A 27,500-nucleotide genomic window follows, 5' to 3' on the forward strand; every position below is an offset into this window, starting at 1 on the left:
AAAGAATGAATAGTTAACCATTGCCCGTGTTGTCATCTTTTACTAGACCACCGCTACCTACATGCCCTGCGTGAATACTGTAACGCTAAACTCGTACCTAGGTCTTTTCGCGCTGTGCAATTATTTTTGGTTTACATATAATACAGTGGGCTACCCTCGGGAAAATGGGAGGTGGTCGCTTAATAGGGGTTGGCCGCTTAATAGAGGTTGGTGTACCTTGAATATTTTTTTCACTATCGGGTTATAAATTCAGCTAAATTTCTTGGTAAACATGGAGTCAATTCAACACAATCATGATAGACGTCATTCTCGGAGACCCAGGGGTAGTTAGTGGGAGCGGGGAAAAGTCTAAACGGGTCTTCGCCCGAACTTTTTTCTCACCCGTTTAGACTTTTCCCCGCTCCCACTAACTGCCCCTGGGTCTCCGAGAATGACGTCTATAATGATTGTCTTGGATTGACTCCATGTTCACTAAGAAATTTATAACCCGATAGGGAAAATCTCTTCCTACTCAGCACAGTGAACCAACCAAAACTCAAAGTAATTACATGTAGTTGGCGCTAAGCGCGGGTAAACGTGTGCGAACGAGTCACGATTGGGTTTGGTTGTACTCCTGGTTGGATGAAAAAGTGGCGCGAATTTTTTGAACCAATCGCGTAGCGTAGTAAGCGCAAACCAATTACTTTTCGACACTTAGTTGAAAACCACTCTAATTAGCAGTTCTTCAAGTATTTATAATTGGTCCAAAATAACTTCCACACCATCAAAGTCATCAGGCGATACAAAGTCTGAAGCATCATCAAGGTAGTTGACCTTATATTCTCTCAGCTTTGATTTATTGAAATACTGTATATCATGTAAATTTAAGAACATCTTAAGAACGTTTTCAGCCTCAAATCGTAAAAAAAATATGAGAACGTTCAGCCTCAGCTCCAAAATTGTACGTTCGTATATAAAAAAAAGAGTGTACTCACTGATGAGCGGGCTGTTCAAATAAATTCCACACAGAAATTTGACCTGAACCGGTTAATAAGCGTTTCTATGGTTGAAAAATTAAAAGAAATACACCTGCATTTATTTTACGGTAAAAAGAAACCTGGAAAATTGTCCTCGTTCAACGTTTGTTCCATTGGCACTAAGAACACTTGGTCTAAATTTAAATCTAACACCTGAACAAAGCACATTATCTTGACCATTTTGACCGAAACAAGAATTGGACCCAGAGATAGAAGCCTCGACACGGTACTCGACACCGTTTCTTAAAGAAACGGATTGGTCAAAGAAAACATTGAAGCCGTAGTAAGAAACTGATTCATACTTCATAAACGCAGAGGCAAATTTCCCTGATTTAGAATGAAGACATTTTCCACTGTCCAGATCTGTTATCTTTACAGTTACAGAATACGCATTAGTTTTGCTTCCGAGTAGTGTTACTCCAAGTAAGAAAATATCTTTGTCGACCTTAAAAATAACACAGTCTTTTTTATCAGGTGAATAAGGATAACCTAAGTCATTGTGAACCACGGAACCAAATCTGCAACAACGCTCAAAAGATTCCTTCAAAGCAGCTCGTCTTGTCTCTGGAAATCCTACTGGAGTGTCTGGAACTGAATTCAAATATTTGAGTAGGCTAAAAGCTTCGTCTGGGGTCAGTATCTTGCAGTCAACAACGACAGCAGCAAATTCATATTGGGTCATCACTGGAAAACGTATTCCTTTCACAATCCGTTCTCCAAGAATTCTTCTTTTTTCACTTCCATTTGTTGATAAGCCTTGTTCTTCACATCTTTTTGTCGCCCACAAATTTATAGCTTTGAACAACTCTATCTCTTGAATATACAAAGTGTCACGTTCGATCACTTCTTCAAGTAAGGATCTCTCAATTGTCGCAAAACCATCTGATTGTACGGCCTCTTCTGTCTGCTCATCGATCACTTCCCAGCATTGATCCACAAGGTTTTGCTCTTCATATTTCTGAGCTTGTGGCAGGATGCTGAAAACATTCGATGGATCTAAATTATCCTGCAGATATTCCGCACATTTATCAGCCAGTGAAGGTACCATGTATTTCTTCGCTAAATACAACACTCCCATCACATTACTTCCGCTCAAGATCACTTCATCGCTGTATATGTAACGAAACAACTCCAACAGACTGTCGTACTCACAGTCAGGCAGTTCAATAGAGTCTGTAGTCTCCGCCAGCTCACCGTAAAACATGGTTTCAAACACAGGACTGCTAATCGACAACACAAACTTGTGAGCAGGAATCACTTGTTTACTTTCACTTTGGCCATTGCGCCCTCCTCGCACAACAAACTTGACATCGCTGAAGAGATCATTGTTGAACATGTGCTTGCTTCTTTCTCTGATAGTCGGCTTTGTTGTTTGCCAGTTTTTCTCGATCACAGGCATGGTTCTTCAGTTTCAAACGCGAGATTTTCTGCTCTTTGGAAGGCGTTGTTTGTATTAAGAAACTCAGGAAATTGAATAAGTTGAACCGATTTGTCAGTCAGCGGTGGTCGGACAAATTTGCATCTCATCTTAATAACCCACCTTTTATGTCACGCAGTTCATTTTACCCGGGTCACTACTGTGAATCAAATATAAGAGCTTGTTTGTTTCTTCCTAAGTGGCCTGATTATAATGTCAGGCAAAATATGGTGGTCGAAAAATCGTTGCAAAAACTGAGCACCTCTTCCGGTTTTGATCTGTCAAATTTTGCATTAAAGAGGAATATTCAAGAAGTCTGGAAGAAACGTTGCAACGTGTTTTGGAGGCAGCGAACTTTCGTAGCGCGAATTGTATAAACTTAAGTGGTGAATGCTGTAAATAGAACGAGTCATTAGAGTCATACACTCACCTGTTGTTGAACCACTCTGACTAGCACCTCAGTTTGCCTAAATAGCACTTCGGGTTAGCCTGAATAGCGCTCTGTTTAGCAAAGCTACGAACGAATGCTCTTGCTATCCGGTTTTCAATGATATAGTAGCACCTGGAAAAAGATGAATAATGTGTTTGATATAACGCTTTATTGACTTATTGACTCGTGACTCATTCGAAACCTTCCGAAACAGTTCCAAGATTGTTTGGTTTCACGTCTCGAAAATGATGGGAGAAACAATTTTCAGCAAAAACCTAGCGAGCATGTAAAGAAAATGATTTATTTGAGTAATAGTTGCATCGCTACTCCCCCTACAAAAGATAACAAGAGATACTAGTTTAATAAATCTATGGCCTGTGGGTGAAATAGGTTACCATGATTTATGAATTTTATTTACAACGTTTCATGTATTATCTTTACAATAAATGTACCCCTCCAATCTAACGATTTCTCCAACACCGCCATTTACTACATATTTTTGTAAGAACACCCTAGCGACTTCACGTTCTTAATGCTACTCGAGGACACTGACCAGAGGGGCAGAGATGAGTGTTAATAATATGGAGTTCGAGGTGTCGGTACTATAGAGTTAGAGATTATTTGAATTCTGTTTTCTCCTGGACAAAGTGAACTGTCCTTATTATGGAGGTGTCCGTAAGCCGGAGAGATTCAGTTGGACGACACTTCACTGACGACATTGAAGAAAACGAAGAACTGACCTTCGTTAGCAACCTCGTTCCCAGGGTCTCTCATCTTACCGCCCCCTTGAGCGAGCGCTCGCTCGTTCGCTCTAGGGGGCGGTAAGATGAGAGACCCTGGGAACGAGGTTGCTTCGTTAGAACGCTAAGGTCAGTTACTCAACTTGTACTAATTTGTCCCTGGCATTTGTGATGTTTGCATCGAATAATTGAGGCGGACAGTTTGGACGCGAAAAACCAAAATTTATGCAGCCTTGTCAGCCGAAGCTGACAGACTATACAGCCTGACTATACAGCCTGACTATGCTGGGGACACGACCGCGTTTACCTGGTCATAGACTTGCCCACAAGTTAAATAAGCTGCCAAAACCGAGCTCGGAGTGAGAAAAGTTATCAGCAACGTTCAAAACCCGAGAGCGAGAAGAAGAGAAGCGCAAGCTCGAGTTCAACCTTCGTGGTGGGCGCTAAGTACAAAAAGCTAAGTATAAAAAGTCAAATTGTCCACCCCTAAACATGTGGTGTTGGTACGTTGAGTAGCTCATGTTCGTCAATGACAGTTAACGTCATCATGGCCACTAACGGCGCGTTGTAGGTGTCACTCTTCCTGGGTAACACGGTAGAAGGCAAGTTGTCATAAATGGTCTCCAGGAAGCATTCTTACTATTCTACATTGAACTATGTCTGCTGAAGTCAGATAGAATGGATGAATAAACTTTACTTTAAATAGGATGAAATTGTGTATCATATATTGTTGGAACTTGGTGTAATGGAGCTCTCTGTGTTCAATAAATCAGGCGGACGTTGATAGATCGTTTTCACGTGACGTCATTTTCTAAAATCAAAAACTAAAGAGCCACCAAAGTTTTTATTCCCATCAGGCATAAGAGGGGGTAAATTTATACCTGTTTATAATTTTATAGCTCAATAGTGTGCTTCGTTTGGAAACCAGCGTATTTTGAATTTCAGAGTTATGGCGGTGCGTGACACAAAGCTACGATCGCATTTGTCGCAAAATATATACCTATCTCATGATTTTTAGCTTTTTTAGAAGTTAGATCATTAGGAAAAGTGCTTATGAAAAGTACTTAATCCGATGTGTTCAGTACATATAATCAGTCGCCTTGATAGCCAAAGTAAGTTCCAGATGTTAACACTATTTTCCGGCCTCCATATTGGTGCACCACAGACTGCACCACGGCATGGTGTTTCCATACTGGGCTCTGTAAATTGCTGCGAAACATTTCGACGAATATCTGCAGTTTGGGAAAACGCACAGGCCTAAAACTTGGAGAAGTGTATCTTTATTTATTTCCCATAAGATCACAATTTCTTGACTTTATCCACTGAATGGTTTTCGATTTATCTTTTTATTGCGTGACAGTGAAAACGATCTATACTGCATGATCGACGTAACTGCGAGAAAGGTCTTTGACCCCTTTTCTCTCAGAAGGGGTGCAATATGGGCTAACCCTTCAATCCAGCATGGAGGTCTGTTTAATTTTTTTGATAACTGATTTATTTCGATCATCTCTCATCTTAAGAGCAAAAGCTTTAGCTGAATTAAATACGAGGCAAGCAAACTTCAGAAAAAAAACACATTTGGAACAGTGTGATACAAAAATGCATGTTTCTCTTATCTATTGCGCTTTCTCCTCACTACAGATTCCATTAATTAGGGCTCCAGGCTCCACAGCAAAACTTTGAGGGCTCCGAACTCCTCACCTAAAAGAGACCAGGGCTCCAGGCCGGGAATGATGGGGCTCCGGGCTCAACATGTACAGGGAAAAAGTCCGGGGCACCAGGTGCTCCAGCGACCCCTCCCCACCTTTTGGGACGCTGATGAACTATCTCTAGCGTTTGTACAACGTGCAAAGTCGGTTTTTGATTCATATACGGATCGTTCTGATTCAATCTTCGAATCGTAAAGTATACGAACCAGAAACGTTTTTTACGGTCGTTACAGCCTCGCTCTGATATGACGTAAAATACTTTACTACAAATGTAGTTAGTCCCTTGGTCCATTTAAATTTTCTCATCGCAAATCTCGATCTTTACGGACCGTTAAACCGTATAATAATTATGACCCAGGTGTTTCTCGCAACGTATCAGTTCAGTTGTCCATATTAGATAACTCTCATTTGTAAGCAAAGCCGCAAACACGTGCAACGTCAATTACAAAATAACAAAACTGGCTGTCTCTAAAGCAAGTGTTTTACCTGACTCGGAGTCACTATTAGTTCGTTATTAAACTGTCTGAGTTGCCTTAGAGGCAAACGTAGACTTCATCAGCATGTCGTTTTAGGAACAAGTGCCTGCTCCGCTGGTTGTCCCCAGAAGCAAATTGTTGACCTCCACCATGTCAATACCATTTGCCAATTCCTTTTGGACATGCAGAAGCATGAGGTGGTTGAGCCTGGCCTCTCCTGGGCCAGAGCGCAGGTAAGGCTTGACCAGCTTTAAAGAGGAGAAGGAGCGCTCGCTGACGGCGTTGGTAGCTGGCATGACAAGCATAAGCTTAGCAAGGGTACACGGTCGTGTTTTTAAGTGAATTAAGTTTTAAGCTACTCTTGGCCATTTGGAGCGCAGGCGGAAGCCGATGTGTAAGTACAAACTATTTTCTATGCTTGGTTTTTTTTTTTTTGTTTTTTTTTTTCACGTTTTGGATGTTTTGAACCTCTAGTACCTTTAGTCGCGGTCTCTATACAACAGTCTATTGTTCTAAGTCCAGCACGTAGCAGCGCCCCAGTTTTCAAAGTTTTCATTTCGTCTCGTTTAGTGATATATCTGTGTAGTTTATACTCACTCTAGTTCAGGTTTCTATTTAATTGCTTCCTATAAGAATCTTGATATAATTCACTTAATATTGTAGAATATTTTAGTTACAACTGCTAAATTACAAAATTACATGCAATTGCAAAATTAACAAAGAAACAATCAATTCTACACTATACAAGAACCCCTGTTTAAACCGGATTGCCGGACCATGGAACCTCCGGAACCTCCGGAAACTGCGCAACCGATATATTTTTTTTTTTGACAAAAAAAAGTATAGGTTCCGCAGGTTCCGCAGCTCCCGCAGGTTCCGGAGGTTCCGCGGTCTGCAATCCGCAGTTTAGTAACATCCCTGGTTTGAAGAATTGTTTGAACGATGTTGCAGATTTGGTTCCGTGGATCACACTGACTCAGGTTATCATCATTCACCTGATCAAAAAGGCTCTCTTCATTTTACGGTCGACAAAGACATCTTACTTGGAGTAACTCTCTGCGGAAGCAGAAATTGTGATTATTCTGTTGTTTTTTCAGAAGTTCCTGTATGCTTTGGTAGACCTTGAGGTCCTTCTGGTTAAATCTGGTGCGAATACACTCCGTCGTCGCATCAATTGCCGCAAAACACATGTGGGAAAAATGCTCCTTAGGTGTAAAAGCAAAGTAATGTGTGCCACTGTCTCCTACCCCTTGCCGCACGGGAGTTCGTCGTTTTCACAGCGAAAGTTGTCTCGTACGACTTCTTTTTAGACATGTCTGTTTTAACTTTTGGGGTATAAAAACTGGCGTAGCTAGGGAGGTCCTGAGGTGCCCGTGACCCCCCCCCCCCCCCCTTTGTAAGCATTTTTAAGCAAACAACCTACAAAAGATGGTGAAAACGACATGTCAAACTGGTGAGTACCCTCACTTTGACGCAGTGTGACCCACCCCTTTGAAAAATCCTGGCTACGCACCTGCAGCCTCCACTGCATTTTTGTTGCTGCTCGCTCGCTGCGCTCGCTCCGCAGCAACATAATCAGCATTTAAGAAGAATATATAGAAGGGGGTACGAATTCTCGAATTCATCACTTTTTACCAGAATGCATTGCATTTAACCAGAGTGCACTGCGCCACTTTTTACCGGAGTGCATTGCGCCACGGACAATACAGGGATGTCACGACGGATGTCACGACGGATGTCACACCGCCGAGCCGTCGTCCTTTTTCGCGTGAATTCTAGTGTTTATGTTTTACTCTGACTTATCTGTAAAACGGTGTGAAGGAGATCGTGCTTGACTTTCACAACTCCTGCTTTTGTCCTTAATACAGTATGTGAAACATCTGGACGATTAATGGTGACATCTTAATTTTAAACATAGTATTTCATTTCTTAGCAGCCTCCCCTCCTTGGTCGAATACTTAAATGAAGAGAAATCGTCGTTACTAAAGCTTGTAGAATAATTAAAACAAATGAAAGCCGTAAAACACGCTAATTTCATATATGTTACGATGTAGTCCTTTTCATCCAAACATGAATTTAAGCTAAAGCTTTAGCATTTTCACACATCGCGATGGACGCGTCCTCGATACAGTCTGTCAACATTCTAGAGACATTTAATGCGTACCAGTACAGAATTTATAAGTTAGATTCCTGCTCCTACAATTTCCACATCTTTCGATTTTCGCGATCTGGTAAAGGGGAGGTTGAGGTGTATCGTTTTATGTCCAAATATAGTTCAGATCACTATGTGCCTTTTTATCACGATCCCTTATCACACTCGTCATGGATGCGTCATCATGCATGAAGTTGATGCATACAAGGACAGATTTTAAGTTACACACTACTTTAAGAAATAGAGGTTAATGTAAGTCTTACGCGCAGGTAGATGAATCAATGCGTAAAATATGTCACTATCAACAGAATGTGCCGCAGCATTACTATCTTTTAGACACCCTTGTATATGTTTAATAAATTATATTTTTTGTAAACAAATATAATCTTATTAGTTGTGTGAGGAAAGTAAATTTGATTATCTATAATTACAGATGCAAAATTTAGGTGTTACACAATCTTAATTTAATCAGCTTTAATACCCGGCCCAACCACTTTCTGAGATGGGCACAAAAAATGTAAGAGAGGATTTTTACCTGCGCCGTTCTTACCAAGCTGAGTTAAGTTAAGAAGTGTCTGCCAGGCATCGTCTGGAAGCCTTGTTTTCAACTTGAAGTAGAGAAATACCCAGTCATGAACTCTCAGGCTGGCAAAGATTTGTTCGTATGTTTGTGAGGAAAAAACATCTGCCAAACCTTTCTTTGAGCCTCCATAACTAAGTCGACAACAACTGATATGACTTTTTCAGCATTTTCGCCAAAAACAAAGTAGTTTCCAAGAACAGATGAATTGAGGGGGGCATAGGGGCCTATTAGCAACCGAAAAACCGCACAAAAAAATCGCTGAAAACCGCAAAACCACAATAAATGTCGTCCAAAACCGAAAACCGAATCTCTTTCTGTTCATAAGTCTAAACTTGTTTTACTTTCAAAGTTCTTTCAGCATATCCCCTCATAAGTGCAGAACTCATCATAATCTAAAAATTTGCTTTATTTTTTTGTAAATTAGCTCCAGACCTATGGCAATGTGAAACTAGAAAAAAAGGTAAGGTAACATGATTTTGGGTGATTTTTGCTTAAAAGAAACACCACATTCTGAAGCTGCTTTTAATTGCCATTGTCACAATTTTCATTTGTGTAGGCACAATGGCAGCCACATTTTACAACCCAACTACTTTATTTCACAACCAAACAAACAGCCTCTCCTTCGATTTTATTCCACGTGAACGGAGGAGTAAGCACAATGTTATTCCGACGACAAAAAGGGGAGACAACTTGCAATCGAGCTATTAAAAGAAACTCGATGGTCCACAGTCTAAGGTCAAAGTCCACACGATATTATCCCAGCCGCGTGATATTTGAGAAATAGTCCTTTGCTTTGATGTTATCTTTAGCTTTTCATAGTCTGTTTGGCAGCCGTTACGACCCAAATAACGGCTGCTAAATTAAAGAGACTAGGCTTGTCATACATCGTCTAAAAGAACGTTAGCTGGGTAGAAGAGTATGTAAGTGGTCCCTTGGAATTAGAGTTTTAGCGGGACTGCAGCGTTTGCAGGGTGTAACCTCCTTGACAAAACCAGAAAAACCGTAAATTGCGTTGGACAGAAAAATCCGAAAAACCGCCATCATGGTTGACAAAAACCGAAAACCAAAGACTGCACTGGAGAAAATCCGCAGACCGCAAAAGACACCAAAACCGAAAAACCACAGTTTTTAACTGTGAAAACCGAAAAACGGAACCAAAAATTGGCCAAAACCGCAAAACCGAAAATCGCCCCCCTCTTTACAGAAACTATGACCTCCTTGCATTTCTTTAAAGATTTGGATCCTTGCTTGTATCCTCCACAGAACTTGTGCTGGAGTTCAGGATCGACGGCTAGGAACTTGAAAAGCATGACGTGGGAGAAACAGGCTCCGAGGAAGATGGCGTGACACTTACATGTTAGTTGAGGCGCAGCGCGAAACGGCGCGCGAAAAAATAAAAAAAAGCGCGTGACATCGGTAGGGAGGTCGTTTAGGTGGTACTCCCTACAACAGCCTATACGGGAAGGAGGGGTACCTTTTTTCAGCATTCAGCTATATGAAAGCTTTCTCTCGCCGCGCTTTTTTTATTTTTTCGCGCTCTGTTTTTCGCGCTGCGTCCCAACTAACAAAACGCCTGGAAGAGGCTAGATATGGAAAAATCCTTCCTTTCAATACCTCCATTTCCTTTTCGAGAGCTTCGATGAAGGTTTTTCTTTTTGCTATTTCGGCGTTCAGCTCTTTTTCAAGCTTAAAAAGGTCTACATTGTTGTCGCTGGCTTTCCAGCCACAATGGCTAATTTTCTGTGGCCCCACGTCCAGCGGCGTCAAAGTATTTACCACGGTCTTCGAACTGGCTCGAAAGCCGGCGATTTAATAAGTCCATAAGGGGAAATAACCTTTTTGCGCAGAAGTCCAGCACATAGGCCAAACGAAGAATTGACTGAAACGACGGAGGGCTGCCTGGCATTGCTCGTCGAATAAGATTTGGCGGGCTGAACTTCCCGCCATTCAATCCTTTGTATTTCGTCTGAAAATATCTTTGTTAATAACTCCGTCTTCGTAAAATCGGCCGACTTCATACCACAGATCTCTTTTGTGAGTAAATACCACTGTTTATGTGGGTCAAGGGACCCGCTTGAGCCCCTTATGAGGGACGACGTTTGGAACGAAGGCACATCTGCCTCTGATGATTGCTTTTAAGCTTCGCCATGAGGGTCGGCTGGAGAATAGCTCATCGACGAAATACATTGTGTTTTCTAACTTAAAAGTCCCGCCAAAGTAGGATATTACCTCATTTGTTAGAATTTAACTTTCTTACAAAGACTCAATAACCGTGATCTTTCATCTCACATTAGATTACTGTACATTTCACAGCCGCCTCGAAACGTACACGTAAACAAACACAAAACCGCGACACTGCGGGGAACTAGGGGGCGTTCTCCCTTGTTCAATTGACGCAAGCATTGAAATCAGTCCAAATTCATAGAAGTGGGAAAGGAACGGTTGTTCCGGCCTTCCAGAAAGTAAGTTTACTCAGGTCCTGGGCCGATGGATCCCTGCTTTATTTAATTACAGTGCAATTTATTTAATTCATCTCACTCCACAAAGAGCGAGAGCAGTTGTTGTTGTTATGCAGTTTACATTTAATATAAACCCGTATTCCGATAACATAAAATATTGAAAAATAACTGCATAACAGCTCATTCAAGAACGTTGACAACGCGTCACGTTCTACATGGAATCAATCTGAATACGGATCTTCTCAGTACGCGAGTCATTTTTTTATTTTCATTTTTTTTGTTATTTTTGTGTTTAAAAAAACAGAAACCTCGTGCAGCTCCTGGGGAGATATATTTTTTTCAGGTCTATGCTCGTCATGTCGGGGCGGAGCCTCTCCCGCCGTGAATATCTCACCGGCCGCGTATTTCAGAAGCCTGTGGAAGAATTTCGGTCACTTTTCAGGGTGAGAACATCATCATAGCAGGGTCCGAATGCTTCTCTACCTATATATGTATTTAGACTTTTCCTTCGGCGACCAAGAGGGCGTGCCTATGCCGCGAGCTGGATAAGGACGCATACAACAACGTAAGCAGCATTTTTTTAAAACAAGACTTGACAAGCAGACGCCGCTTTGCAAAGTGGTTGTTTTGCTCAAGAATCCAAAAGATGACTCTGTGGTTAGCAATTCGTAAAGCTAATTGAAATGAATGTCCTAAGCGCCTTTGATCCCCAACAAAGGCTGGTCGGCCGAAGATGTTCATAACAATCTGGAGGGCCCCTTTCCTCAGCCGATCAAAAGTCAAGAAAAGTCTGCCTTGGATCAACTTTCCAGCGTCACGCATAAATGGCCCCTCTTTTAGTTGTCATATTTCAACTTTGTGCCCAGCTATCACGGTGAAAACTGAATGTGTGCGTCACTAAATTGCAGAGAGAGAAACTGCAGGCCTTACATTGTGAGTTCAGTGCAATATTGTGAGTAAATGCTACTTTTGTTTGCAAATTTGACTCGTTTCCGAAGAATGTTTTGTCGTCAAACTGGCCAAAGTTTTCTACCTTGTCTCTTATTATAACACTGTAGGATAAATAAATCAAAATTCGCCCAAAACTCGTTTAAACCCTCTAGGATGAGAAGGAAGACTCTCAAAATGCCGAAGCAAAAATTTCAAATTCAGCTTCTGGTGGTTTTACGTGCAACAACCCGTGCATCTGTTCTCTGATAAAGCACGCTTTTCAGCCAATCAGAGCGGGCGTTATATGGAAACGTATTATAATTTATAGTAAAAAGAAACTCGGGAAATTGTCCTCTTTCAAGGTTTGCTCCGATGGTACTATAACGACTTCTTATAAAATTAAATATAACATCTGAGCAAAGGACATAATATTACCATTTTAATCAAAACAAGAGCTGGACCCAAGCTCCGAAACAGTGATAGAATCTAGTAATCGTGGCCCCTCATTAACAAAACGGGTCGGTCCAAGGACATGCTTAAATCGTAATAGAAAACGAATTTATACTTACTAAACTCAGGCAAAACATTCCTATTTGGAATAAAGATATACCCAAATCTTTTACCTGTATCCCAGTTACAGAAAACGTACTATTTTGGCTCCCTAGTACTGTAACTCCAAGTAGGGAGATGTCTTTGTCGACCTCAAAAACAAGACATAGTCTTTGCTATCAGGTAATTAACGATAACCTGACTCAGTGTGCACCACTGCACCAGATCTGCGACAACGATCAAACAATTCAGTCCATCAAGCCAGTCCGAAGTTCTCTGCAAATTCAGTACTGGAGTGTTTTGAATTGAATTCAGATATTGACTATCGTAAAAGATTCGGCTCGTGTCAGTATCTTGCAGTCAAAAACAACATCATCAAATTCTTGTCTACTACAATTTCTTATTACAAATTACTTTATGTTATGTCAAATCATGGGGGCTGTGACGCAGTTCTTCTAGTAACGTATCAGTTTGGTATATATTAGACAACTCTGGTCTGTATGGAAGGTCACGTCGCTTTCTTTGGGAAATTGAACCACGAAGTCACGTATTGTACCGGGGGCGTTAATGTGATCCAAGTGACCTGAAACCAGTTTCAGTGTTTATAGCACTTTACTGCCGGAAAACTATTCGATAAAATAGTTACAAAATGAAGCAATTATACTTAAGCAAGTATAGTAAGTATACAAGCCATTACTACGGAATTAGCATTCAGGAATCAAATGATGATCTCTGATAATTCACATAACATTGTAGAATACTGTATATTGCAACTGCATCATGTGCAATTTCAAGGTTAATGAAGAAACAATGAATCAGGTCTTAAGATGATTTCCAGTCCGTTCTGCGCAGTCTCGGCACCCTAATGTTTATAAACAAAAACCCACTCGACAGAATGCGAATCGATGTTATTCGTTATGAAACACAAACCTTTTCTTTGAGGCCTTTCAAATTCTTTTGTCCAACAGCTGCAAAGTTGTTTTATCAAGTGATAGGAGAAAGAACGAAACTTAAGGCTTCGCATCGCTTCGCTTCCACCACAGGCGGCCCAGACGTTGTATACGATTAATACGTGACATTACGCTGTTGGCGATTGCGTTACAATTTTAGCCGTTTATGAGACAATGTATGAGAATGCTTCGAAAACTACTCTAAATGCTACGTGTAGAAAATAATTTAAATAAAATGGCTTACCTTATGTTTGCATTGCGTTGTTTTGATGTCTCTGGGTTCCTGGAAGTGGTTTAGAGCCATTTAGGCGAGTTTTACTTTCTGGCGGTTTGCTTTCCCTAAAGAGAAACGAAAGGCGGGCGACCCACTGGCCCGATGGCCCGCACTCAAAGCTCCGTAAATTGCACAAAAATGGTCTAATCTCGTCAAAATTGCCTCATGGCAGCCTTCAATAACTCTTCTTCCCATTCGCTTTCTCCCAAGGTTTCAAAGTTTATCTTAACCTCCCGAAAATCGCTGGTATTCCAGCTCTTGCTTTCCATTTCGGCTCCATTTCGATCCGTAACCGATTATCTTGGCCACAGGATTTGGATTTCTAGCTTAACAACATCGCTAAACCGTCGAGAGGCACGGGGCATTTTTTGATCATGCAAACTGCACCGTGCCGCGGTGTATAACTGAAATTAGTGCCTAAAAGCACTGTTAACTGCAAAAATACAAGGAGGAAACAATGTTCAGCTGAATTTAGCGCCGAAAAGCACTGTCAACTGCAGCGAGAGATGGCAACGAGTAACTGACCAATGCCCCGTGCCTCTCGACGGTTGGAGGCGACTTTGTCACGATGGCGCGGTCGTTAAGCTAGAAATTCAAATCCTGTGGCCAAGACAATCGGTTACGGATCGAAATGGAGCCGAAATGGAAAGCAAGAGCTGGAAAACCAGCGATTCTCGGGCGGTTAAGATAAACTTTAAAACCTTGGGGAAAAGCAAATGGGAAGAAGAGTTATCGACGGCTGCCATGAGGCAATTTTGACGAGATTAGACCATTTTTGTGCAATTTACGGAGCTTTGAGTGCGGGCCATCGGGCCAGTGGGTCGCCCGCCTTTCGTTTCTCTTTAGGGGAAGCAAACCGCCAGAAAGTAAAACTCGCCTAAATGGCTCTAAACCACTTCCAGGAACCCAGAGACATCAAAACAACGCAATGCAAACATAAGGTAAGCCATTTTATTCAAATTATTTTCTACACGTAGCATTTAGAGTAATTTTCGAAGCATTCTCATACATCGTCTTATAAACGGCTAAAATTGTAACGCAATCGCCAACAGCATAATGTCACGTATTAATCGTATACAACGTCTAGGCCGCCTGTGCTTCCACAATGGCGGTTGACATGAAATCTTGAATTTACTTCATGTAAGTAGTTGCGAAATGTTCATATTTTGTGCCCTCGTACATGAAACAAAACAAAAAACGTTAACGAACTCTAGAGAGTGCGCAGTACGGACTGGAAATCATCTTTAAACACCTTGTCTCGTATCAACTAAGACTGCCTCACATGTCGAAAAGTTCAAAAGACAACTGTTCAAAGTCCATTATAGTTTCCTAGCAGCTACAATTTTAAGCTTGATTGCCGGAATAAAATAACTACAAAATGAAGCAATTATACTTAAGCGAGTATAGAAGCCATTACTACTGAACAAGAAGATCTGTTAGATCTTATAACCGCGCTTTTAAAATTTAACTGTTTTCTTAGTACTACAGTCGCAACGCAGTGCATATTCCAAAGCAATCTTTGATGATTCATTGATTACTGTAGACATCACAGCACTTGATCAACATAAACTCTATTATCGCACCATCAGTCGTAGCCGTTGTGACATCTCCGATGACGTAATAGTCTTAATCTGGAAGTTTCTTCGGGATATGTATGGGCATGAAGATACGAACACTATTACAAACCGCTTTCTTTCTTTAAAGTCACGATTAAATTTAATTGTTTTTTTCCCTTGAGTTAAGGGTTAGCAAAGAAGTCACACGAGTCACATAATTCAAGAATTGCGTTATCTACGGCTATCTTTAGTACGGTGGTTATTTCCCTATCAATGACGTAATCTTTGCACGTTCTGACACGTTCTTTGCTTGGCTTCCAAACATTTAATTTTCTTTCCGATCTATGAACTCGCTGCGATGAAACAGTCAAAGGATTTACTTCATTTGCCTAAAACCGCAAGAAATACTCGCAAAATTACAAATAAATTAATGACCGTCGCTTCTGCCGAAATAAACTTCCAAAGTAAACACGATCTTATTTGTCACGTAGCGAAAGTGAAAGCTGCAACGTCAGCGCATTCCATGGCTGACGTAATACCTTTTTTCAGCGTATTTATTATTCCCTTTAAATCCAACGCTTTGATAAAGCGAAAAGAAAATATATTTTACCCACAAAAAAGAAAACAATATCCGTAAAATTGTCCGTGTATTTATGTTTTAACAGCTTCTGGCGGAAAAACATCACACGTTCCGTGACTCAAAGTTTGGCCGAGCGGAGGTCTGCGTCTGGTCACCGACAAAAAAAAAAAAACAAGAAGATCTGTTAGATCTTATAACCGCGCTTTTAAAATTAAACTGTTTGCTTAGCACTACCGTCGGAACGCAGTGCAAATTCCAAAGCAGTTATTGATGATTCGTTTCTTACTGTAGACATCACATCACTTGATCAACACAAACTGTATTATTGCACCATCAGTGGTAGCCATTGACAAATCTCCGATGACGTAATGGTCTTAATCTTTGTAGAACTTTCTTCGGGATATGTATGGGCATGAGCGATATGAATGACACGATAATAACACTATTAACAACAGCTTTCTTTCTTAAAAGTCATGATTAAATTTAATTGGTGTTTTCCACGAGTAAAGGGCTAGCAAAGTAGTCACACAAGTCATATAATTTAATAATAAAACTCTATCCCGACCGATGTATCGATTTTGGTCACTCCAGTGACCACAGATTGAAAACGTGACAGAAAATTGGCGTTACTTTCGATGATCTCATCATTAGCCAATTATAGGCCATCTTTAAGCTCTTTTCGTCATATTCCCCCCTCGGGAGAATTTTGTCAAGTTAGCTAATTTAGTATGCAAGCCACCGTAATGGCGGTCACCGTCGACGAAATGTTTATTTGCTCAAAATTGGGGCAAAATCTTTCGGAGATGGAAATCAGGACATTTGTAAGGATACAGAAAGTAATTTGGGGCCGGTTGCTGGCTTCTAAGGCTGAATTTATCTAGAAGTAAGCTGTATTTTCGTTTTCGTGCCGAAAGCCGTGCGATGAAATGTTATCGGCTTGTTCTGCTGTCTTGTTCTGTTTTTCTTCTTGGTCTTTCTTGTGGCCCGCCGAGGCCAGTCTTTCGTCTAAATGAGTTGAAAAAAGTTCGAAAAAGATGTTCCCATTCAAGTTTAAGCTCTCAGGCGATAATTCTGGAGATTTTTGGCCGAAACGTTCGGCTTTGTTATGTTCGTGTTTTTCGGTTGCTATGGGCGACCGTTGCTTCCTTTGTTAGGTCAAGTCTGGGGAGTGAGGTCACAAAAAAATTCTAATTAATTCTGGTTTTGTTCGATTTCGCTGAAATTTTAACACGATAAGGCTGGATTGTTAGCGAATAGATTTACCGCCTGCCGATGTGTGCCAGCTATTAACGCTGAAGTGTTATATCGCTTCGAAGTCAGGGTTTTGAAGAGATTTTTTTGCAACGTGTAGGTTCGGTGTGATTTTGTAATCGGAGGTCTTTGTTGACCCCGAAGGAAAAAATATCCGGAAAAGGTCATTTCATCGACGATTCAAAAGAATATAAATATGTATATGTTCCGAACTAAATTTCTGCTGAAAAAATATAATTTTTGACGAACGCTGGGTTTTTAATTTTTTCCCGCGAAAGTCAGTATCGGAGATAACATTTATTAATGTTTCAACAGCTTTTGGCGAGTAAACATCACAGGTTGCGTGACTAAAAATTTGGCCGAGTGGAAGCTTGGGTCTGGTCGCAGACAAAACTGCGAAACAAAAAAACCACGGGTAAACCATGAACCGCGCTCGGCCCATGGCCGCGCGGTTAATAAACCACGGGTAAACCTAGAACCGCGCTCGGCCCATGGCCGCGCGGTTGATAAAATAATAAAATAAACCACGGGTAAACCTAGAACCGCGCTCGGCCCATGGCCGCGCGGTTAATTAGCATTTTGGAATCGAATGCTGATATAGTTCACATAATATTGTAATTGCAACTACTAAACTACAAAATAACAAAATCACATACAATTGCAAAATTATTAAAGACAAAAACAATGCTACACTATATAAGCACCTCTTAATTCATCGGTAGGCCTGTCTCGAATTAACAGACTGCGTCACGTGTCGAAAAGTTCAAAAGATATCTGATCAGAGTCCACTATAGATTGCTAACTACTACAAATTTAAGCAGAATTGAAAGCCTCTGAATAAACAAATTTTCTTGAACCTGGGTGATATATTTCAAAACTGAGAACTTTCTTCCTGTATTTGCCTCCTTGGCAATTGGTCAATGAAACTGAAGACAATTTATTTTACTGTAAAGAGAAAAGCTGGAAATTGTCCTTGTTCAACTTTCGTTCCATTTCTACTTCCATCACAATGATAAAAATCAAATCTTACCCCTGAAGACCTCACAGAACGTTGGCCATTTTGACCACAACAAGAGTTGGCGTAGCCAGAAATGGAAGCTTCCAAATGGTGTCTAACACTCTTCTCTATGACAACTGGAGTGTGGAAGAAAACATTGAAACCGTAGTAAGAAACTAGGCCTGACTTGATATACACTGAAGAAAAGTTTCCTGATTTCTGACAAAGAGTACAACTTTTATCCAAATTTTTGATCGTAATATCGAAATTATAATTACAATTTTTGCTTCCGCACAGTGTAACTCCAAGTAAGGAGATGTCTTTGTCGACCTCAAAATCAAGACAGTCTTTTTTACCAGGTGAATAAGGATAACCCGAACCAAAGTGATCTACGGACCCGAATCTGCAACAACGCTGAAACAATTCTAGACCAGCTCGTTCGTTCTCTGGAAATCCTACTGGCGAACTTAGAACTGAATTAAAAAACTTAACTAAGCGAAAAGCTTCGTCTTGTGTCAGTATCTTGCAGTCAAGAACAACATCAGCAAATTCATGTTGCTTCATGATTGGAAAACGTATCTCTTTTACGATCCGTTCACCAAGAATTTTCCTTTTCTTACTACTGTCCGTCGACAGGCTGCCTTGTTCTTCCATTCTCTTTGTCGCCCACAAATTCACCGCTTTGAACAACTCGATCTCTTGAATATTCAAAGTGTCACGTTCGACTACTGCTTCAAGTAAAGATCTCTCAATTGTCGCAAACTCATCTGATTTCACACATTCTTCTGTCTTTTCATCGATCACTTTCCAGCATCGATCCACTAGGTTTTTCTCTTCATACTTCTGTGCTTGTGGCAAGATGCCGAAGACATTCGATGGATCTAAGTTGTTTTGCAGATATTCTGCACATTTATCAGCCAGTAAAGGCACCATGTATTTCTTCGCCAAATACAACACTCCCATCACATTACTTCCGCTCAAATTCACTTCATCACTGTACATGTAACGAAACAATTCCAACAGACTGTCGTACTCACAGTCAGGCAGTTCAATAGAGTCTGCAGTCTCCGCCAGCTCACCGTAAAACATGGCTTCAAACACAGGACTGCTAATCGACAGCACAAACTTGTGAGCAGGAATCACTTGTTCACTTTCACTTTCGCCATTTAGCCCTCCTCGCACAACAAACTTGACATCGCTGAAGAGATCATTGTTGAACATGTGCTTGCTTCTTTCTCTGACAGTCGGTTTGTTGTTTGCCAGTTTTTCTCGATCACAGACATGGTTCTTTCGTTTCAACAGCGAGATTTTCCGCTCTCTGGAAGGCGTTGTTTATAATAAGAAGGTCTCGAATCTGAATAAGTTATACTGATTAGTCAGTCAGCGGTGGTCGAACAGATTTGCATCTCACTTTACTAACGGGTCACGCTTCACGCTAGCCCGAGGTGAATAGAGCCGTGAATCAGCTGCCAAATTTTAATCCAGTCTCCGGTAGGGTTGGGTTCGGTTCAGAATTGTACGAACTCGTTACATCTGAGGAATCAGTCGTATTTAATGTGAAGCCAGCTTAAAATCCCAACGAAGCTTAATATCCAGCTTAGTCAGGCCCAAGCCGGAATCTATAGTACCTCCGTGAAAATGCTCAGCCGAGAAAGGGGTGTGGATCGTAGATAAAATAGAAGATATTTCACAATTTTAAATTCTCGCCTCTTTCCGAATTTATAAAAAACAGTTTTTATTATTACTTTTGTTTAAATTATTTCCCATTTCCTTGGTAAGCCCTCTATAGCCTCGGATCGAAGTAAGAATTTAATATATATAGATATTCACTGTCACGAAAAAAGCTACCCTGCGCCTTTCTGCAGGCGCAAATGGGAAAGAAATTAAGAGATTTAAAGCCACATCAGCCTTAGCTGCTTTTCATGCGGATCCTCTATCTTGGTGGAATTGGAATTTGGAGATGTTGGTTTATGTTGAGGGAGGAAAACCGGAGAACCCGGAGAAAAACTCGGAACACGGCGGGAACCAACAACAAACTCAACCCACATATGGCACCGGGCCGGAATCGAACACGGGCCACACTGGTTGGAGGCGAGCGCTCTCACCACTCCGCCATCCCTGCTCTCCCCAAAAAGGGGTAGGGGAGACGAAAAACACGAGGAAGAATGTATGACAGTTAACGAATGACTTGTAAACTAACTTGTGAACTAACCTATTTATCTTTGTAGTTTTAGAATGGAATAAATAAATAAAATGAAAATAAAAAATCTTCACTTCTGCCTCTTTAGGATGACACAAGCTGAACAGCTCAAAACTGCACCACGTTGTCAGAGTTGGGCTATGCTGCAATACTGTGACTACTTTGCATATGTCTGCAGAAAAAGGAGGGTCTGGCGATTTCATTACATTACGTATGACCCAAGTATATACGGAGAAGACAACCGACGTGAGAGTTTCATTTTTACAAGCACGTTCCATATTTCATTTAAAATTATTGATTAAAGGGTTTTTAAATTAAAAGACATTATCATGATTAAAAGGATCCTGTGATTACGCATACAAACAGGCCATACTTTAGCTTTCGTTTAAAGTGCACCTAACCCCCAAAATTTTTTTTCGCTAAAACGAATCTAGACTTTATTTGAAGCATTTGGGCGAAGAAATTTTTGAATTTAGTTGAATCCTCGATTTGCTATGCCTTTTCAAAGTCGCGCTTGAAGTGTTTCACGACCGCGTTTTAGGGAGTCTGGGGCGGCGGTAACTGATGACGTCTCCCCAGGAACCAAACACAATTGCGCCTCAGTCAACTCTCTGTTAAATCCAGTTTGTGTTTTACTTTCAGTTGAATGCTTCATGTTTATAAGAGCGACGTACGTGTTGCAGTTTTCGAGACTTGATGACCTCCAAAACATCGGCTTCGATCGATTGAAAATCGTATTGTTTGGACCTGTATTTTTGAAGCTGCGGGAAGTAAGGCGGAAGGAAACATTTCATACAATTACCGATTTCACATTGCCACACGTTTTAAGTCGTAACTCCAAATAACCAATGTAAATTGTTCTCAAAGTCTGCAGTGAAATTCGTCGGATAAGCGAAAAGGATGTGTTCCCAAAGCGGTCCGCAGATAATGTTACGCGGTCATATTTTCGACGCTATTGCACAGAATCTTTGTCGCACTGCTGATTTCCAAACCTTCGAAAAACTCTGTGAGTGTAACAATTTTGTTATCATGTAATTCTAAAGGATTAATCTTCGACTTTCATCTAAATCGAAAGAGAAATAAGTGTTGGTTAGCGGCGTACAGTTGCGATCTATTTGCATATCAGTATAACGCTTGATCATGATCGGATCACACAACTTTGCCGGTTATGTTATAAATACTGCGGCATTGGAAGATATAAGTTGTCGGTAGTATTTCTACAAATTGCTGGTTAGCTTTAAGCAGAAAATTTATGAAAATAGCGTTTGAAAGTCTGTGGAACAAATTCCAGTGAGAGTTCTTCAATGATTCTCACAGATTCAGTTCGCTTGTTTCGCTTCGACAAAATCAACCATCGTTTACGTCTTTATTGCACCATTAGCCGATCGTCGTCAGTAAATTGTACAGTATATCTTTCTTTAAATCTGGAATGTTGCTGCAACAGCCGATAGCACATCTGGAAGGCGTTTCTGTGCACTTTTCGAATGTGTATTGCACCATCCTAAAGGAAATGAGAGGACGTGAGATATGCAACCTTCCTGGGTAGACGTCACAAAAGCCGCTAGACCCATTCTCTTCAAACTCGGTCGTGAAACAAAATGGCGGTGTTTTGGAGCTATTTTCGAGATTTCGTCGGGGTACAGAAAATCGAGGATTTAACGGAATCCAAAAATTTTTTCGCAGAACTATTTCAAATAACAAGTAGATTCGTTTTAGCAAAAAAAATTTTTGGGGTTAGGTGCACTTTAACCCGTACAATATGTGAATAAAAAAAATTCTGTTCACACTCGGTAACAAGAGGTCTTTGGAAAAATTCTTAAGGGAAACATTCGCTTAGATCCCTAAGCCTAAAATCTCTCCTCATTAAAAGGATTCTAAAAGATGAGTTTCTCAGAGAAGGAGAGTACAAGGAGTCGCCCATTCGCTTAGTCCGTAGAGCGTAAATCGGAAGAAGGTCTCGCTCGACGGACTAAGCGAAAGAGGGACTACTTGCAGTTTGCTAGAAAAGGAACCCTTAAGTCCACGTGAAAGGCTACAGTCGAACCTCTGATTGCCACCAGCTCTCGTAAGCGACCACCTCTCCTCAGCGACCAGTTTTCCAAAGTGCCAAAAGTTTTCCACTCTCGTCACTATAATTGGAACCTCTTGTAAGCGACCTCCTCAAGTAAGCGACCACGGCCACTTTTCGAGCTAAAAATTTGAAATTTTCTTTTGTGTTTAACCTCCCGTAAGCGACCACTTGATAAAAAATGGAGCAGAAATTCGGCAGAAATTGAATAATAAGGTATTGTAATATTATGGCATTCCTTGGTAGTACCAAAGACGGAACTTTCTCATTTGAAAGTACGGAATTTTTTTCCTCGAAATTGGGGGAGTGACCTTTTCATGATGAATAAAACATTTACAAATTTAAAGACTGAAAATGCACATCTACTGTACTCTCTCAGTCTTAAAAGAGACGACGTTTTAAAAAAAGTCTTATAACTACACTGAATTATTACTTATTTACTGCTCAGGCAAGAAAAGTTAACAGTTAACATGTAAATCACCAGCCCGTACTAAATGCATCGGTTGTGTTAAAACACCTCAATGATTCTCTTTGATTAGGACATTTGTCCGACGTTGATCTCAGCGGTCATCTTAGGGGAAGTGTTACGGTTCGCCATGGGTGTGCGCATCAGTTTCCACGATCGTCATTTATACAGGTCAGTTGTGAAATCACTCCAATATGCCGAGGCTTTCAAAACACGGTATGTGCTTGCTCAAGTGCAAACGAATCAAGCAGGATGGCTGTTTATCCATAAAGGTTTTTCTGCAAGGGTCTTTAACTACCAGTGTCCATGATGAGGTTGCTGCTCACAAAATGTGTCAGCCTTGAAAGGGAAAAATGAACGTTTTCCTAATTGAATAGAAAACCAGGTGAATGGGGATTCCACCGGGCCCAATAAATTATAACTGCAGTATAAAGTGGCTGCCGAGGTGCCCTTTAGGCGACTACAGTTTGTGAGCCCGACAGTGCAATTCACTCTGCGGGATTTTTCTTTACTTCACTTCTTCTTTGCACGAATTTTTTTTTCAGTCACCTTTCCCTTGCATGAGTTTTTTTGTTTTGTTTTTTTCCCCTCCCCGCTATCACTGTTTTAATGGTCCGTCCCTTAAAGGTTTGTTTTATGGAAACTCTTCAAATATTTCTGAAGACTCTATGGCGGGAAGTTAAACTGCAAATTAATTAGATTAGACTTTGAAGCGACACAGTGGTTCTTTACAGATTCCTTACGTAGTTCAAAGAGGTAAACTTATGTCTTTCTGTAACTGACGTTTTGTCACCAAAAAGGCTCTCAGGCGTTCAGAAGGGTAATGGGACGAGGAAACTCAGTTCCTTAAGTCTACAGATTTCACGGCGTTTCGTAAAATTTATGCAGTTTTTCATGTGTCTGGTTGTTTCAAGTCTTCAGTTAGGTAACGCTGTTTACCTTCAATAATATCTTCTCGTTTAAATAGGTTTTGATATCGATATAATTTGAAGTGGTTTCGTGGAATATCAAAACCGAAAAAACTACGATCATTGTTGGCAACAGAGTGAGACCATACTATCGCGTGACGATATTATAATTTAATTGGTTCTTGTCATAAAGTGAGTCAGAAAAATTATCCAGAATCAACACCAATCTGCCGTTTACCGTTAGCTACTATTGCAGACTACATGATGTTTAGCTGCCTTGCTGGTAACAGCTCCATGTAGTTCTAATAAACAAGGCCACTTATCAACTGCTAAAACCAAACCTTGATAATAGTACGCTTGATATCACATATCCGAAGGTGAAATAAAATTCTAAATTTGTGTTTTTCCCTGTACATCGTTGCCAAAGAAACTTGTTGGATTAACCTTATCATAACTGTTAAGAAGAGTGCTCTGAGTGCAGCTACATCCAGGGGCTTTTAATTCACAAAAAAATCTCTTGCACGCCTTTCGTGCCTATGTCTTATACACTGTCAATATAACACCTGAACAAAGCACATTATCTTTACCAATATTTTGCCCAAAACAAAAAATGGGCCCACAAATCAATAGAAGCTTCGAAACGATAATCGGAGCCCCTCATTACCAAACAAGTTAGTAAAAGAAAATATAAAGGCGACGTAATAAGACGCTGATTCATACTTGTAAGACTCAGGAAAATCTTTTCTGATTTGGAGTTAAGATATTATTTTCTTTTCACCCAGATCTTTTACCTGTATCGTTACACTGAGAATACACGGTATTATTTTTGCTTCTGTACAGTGTAACTCCAAGTAAGAAGATGTCTTTGAAGATCTTCTTCATCAGGTAAATGCGGAGAACCCGAATCAGTGTAATCCAGGGCACCAAATCTGCAACAATCAATAAGCAAACAATTTCTTGAAGCCAGTCTGATGGCCTCTGAAAATCCTACTGGACTGTTTTGAATTGAATTCAGATACTTAAAACTATCGTAAAAGATTCGTCTTGTGTCAGTATCTTGCAGTCAAGAACAACATCAGTAAATTCTTATCACTGTTATTTCTTACCGCAAATCACTTTATGGTGTGTCAAATTATAATGGCTGTGTCGCAGTTTTTCTCGCAATGCACCCAGATTAGTAGAAAAGGTTACTTTATTAGGAAATTGAAATGAGGAATCAGGTATTGTACATCGCATTTGTGTGATCAAAGCAAATATACAAGGCATTACTACTGAATTAGCAATCAGGAATTGAATGTTCAGTGATTATTCACATAATGTTGAAGAATTCTGTAATTGCAACTGCTAAACTACAAAATAACAAAATCAGATTACAAGCAATTGTAAAGTTGATATATGAAGAAACAATCAATTCTACTCTATATAAGAGCCCTATTTACATCGGCAGGCTCTTTAACGGCCTGTCTCGTATCAGATTGAGACTGCACCACATGTTGAAAAGTTCACAACTGTTCAAAGTCAAGAGATTTTCTCTTGTCAAAGTCCATTATAGTTTCCAAGGTGCTACAAATTTAGGCCGAATGGAAATCTCCTGAATAAACAAATTGATTGAACCCGGGTGATATATTTCAAAACTGAGAGCTTTCATCCTCAGTGTATTTGACTGTATTTGAATAAGTCAATCAATTAACAATTTATTTTACAGTAAAAAGAAACGCTGGAAATTGTCCTCGTTCAACTTTCGTTCCATTGCTGCTGATACTACTGTTTAGAAAATCAAATCTAACTCCTGAAGAAACAACAGAATGTTGACCATTTTGACCAAAACAAGAGTTGGCGCCATCAGAAATGGAGGCTTCCAAACGGTGATTGAAACCTTTCTTTATGTCAACTGGACTGTCGAAGAAAACATTGAAACCGTAGTAAGAACCCAGATCTGACTTGATACACACTGAAGAAAATTTCCCTGCTTTGTTACAAATTTCACCCCAACTAAAAATATTCAAACTTTCCATCCGAATAGCTACAGAATATTCACAATTTTTGCTTCCGCAGAGTGTTACTCCAAGTAAGGAGATGTCTTTGTCGACCTCAAAACGAAGACAGTCTTTTTTACCAGGTGAATAAGGATAACCTGAGCCAGTATGAACCACGGAACCAAATCTGCAACATCGTTCCAACAATTCCTTCAAACCAGTACGTTTGGTCTCTGGAAATCCTACTGGAGAGTTTCGAATTGAATTAAAATATTTCACTATCGTAATAGATTCGTCTTGTGTCAGTATCTTGCAGTCAAGAACAACATCAGCAAATTCATGTTGGGTCATCACTGGAAAACGTATTCCTTTCACAATCTGTTCGCCGAGAATTCTTCTTTTTTCACTTCCATCTGTCGATAAACCTTGTTCTTCACATCTCTTTGTCGCCCACAAATTCACCGCTTTGAACAACTCTATCTCTTGAATATTCAAAGTGTCACGCTCGATCATTAGTTCAAGTAAGGATCTCTCAGTTGTCGCAAACTCTTCTGATTTCACAGCCTCTTCTGTATGTTTATCGATCACTTCCCAGCATTGATCCACCAGGTTTTGCTCTTCAAAATTCTGTGCTTGTGGGAGGATACCTAAAACATTCGATGCATCTAAGTTATCCTGCAGATATTCCGTACATTTATCAGCCAGTGAAGGTACCATGTATTTCTTGGCCAAATACAACACTCCCATCACATTACTTCCGCTCAAGATCACTTCATCGCTGTACATGTAACGAAAACACTCCAACAGACTGTCGCACTCACAGTCAGGCAGTTCAATAGAGTCTGTAGTCTCCGCCAGCTCACCGTAAAACATGGCTTCAAACACAGGACTGCTAATCGACAACACAAACTTGTGAGCAGGAATCACTTGTTTACTTTCACTTTCGCCATTGCGCCCTCCTCGCACAACAAACTTGACATCGCTGAAGAGATTTTTGTTGAACATGTGCTTGCTTCTTTCTCTGATAGTTGGCTTTGTTGTTTGCCAGTTTTTCTCGATCACAGACATGGCCATGTGGTTACAATCAGCGAGATTTTCAGCTCTCTGGCGTTGTTTGTGAGAAACTCTGGAAACTGAATAAATTGTACTGATAGGTCAGTCAGCGGTGGTCGAACAAATTTGCATCTCATTTTACTAACGGTCACGCTTCACGCTAGCCTGAGTTTGTACGAACTCGTTACATCTGAGGAATCAGTCGTATTTATTGAGCAGCCAGCTTAATATCCCAACGAATCTTAATATCCAGCTTAATACCGCAAGCCGGAATCTATAGTACCTCCTTGAAAATGCTCAACCGACAAAGGGGTGTAGATCGTAGATAAAATGGAAGATATTTCACAATTTTAAAATCTCGCCACTTTCCGAATTTATTTAAAAAATTTCGAATGTTTAAATTATTTCCCATTTCCTTGGTAAGCAAAACTCTTCATAGCCTTGGTAAGCAAAGCCCTCCATAGCCTTGGACCCAACTAAGAATTTTAATGCAGTATGTAGATATTCAACGTCACGAAAAAAGCTACCCTACGCCTTTTTGCAGGCGCAAACGGAAAGAAATTAAGAGATTTGAAGCCACATCAACCTTAGCTGGTTTCCATGCGGGTCCTCTATCATGGTGGAATTGGAATTTGGAGATGTTGGTTTATGTTGAGGGAGGAAAACCGGAGAACCCGGAGAAAAACTCGGAACAAGGCGAGAACCAACAAGAAACTCAACCCGCATATGGCACCGGGCCGGAATCGAACGCGGCGCACCC

General features: G+C 40.5%; 2 protein-coding genes and 2 pseudogenes across 2 annotated transcripts; all 4 read right to left on the minus strand.

Moving 5' to 3' along the window:
• Positions 1 to 808: 808 nt before the first annotated feature.
• LOC149097039 (BTB/POZ domain-containing protein 6-like) lies at positions 809 to 2,605 on the minus strand. The gene has a single exon (XM_089280388.1). The coding sequence runs from the start codon at positions 2,413 to 2,415 to the stop codon at positions 1,075 to 1,077; it is 1,341 nt and encodes a 446-aa protein (XP_089136514.1). The 5' UTR covers positions 2,416 to 2,605; the 3' UTR covers positions 809 to 1,074.
• Positions 2,606 to 5,880: 3,275 nt separating this feature from the next.
• On the minus strand, positions 5,881 to 7,062 carry LOC149097040 (uncharacterized; the record flags this gene model as incomplete). Its single annotated transcript, XM_089279825.1, has 2 exons — positions 5,881 to 6,111; positions 6,832 to 7,062. Coding segments are annotated over 2 exons (462 nt in total), but the record flags the coding sequence as incomplete, so codon positions are not given.
• Positions 7,063 to 17,670: 10,608 nt separating this feature from the next.
• Positions 17,671 to 19,436, minus strand: LOC110049084 (BTB/POZ domain-containing protein 6-A-like; annotated as a pseudogene).
• A 5,449-nt stretch (positions 19,437 to 24,885) lies between these two features.
• On the minus strand, positions 24,886 to 26,846 carry LOC149097041 (BTB/POZ domain-containing protein 6 pseudogene; annotated as a pseudogene).
• Positions 26,847 to 27,500: the final 654 nt, after the last annotated feature.

Source organism: Orbicella faveolata, unplaced genomic scaffold, assembly GCF_042242905.1.
Source record: "Orbicella faveolata isolate gen_17 unplaced genomic scaffold, um_ofav_v1 contig_47, whole genome shotgun sequence".
In the NCBI taxonomy this organism is placed as follows: Eukaryota; Metazoa; Cnidaria; class Anthozoa; order Scleractinia; family Merulinidae; genus Orbicella; species Orbicella faveolata.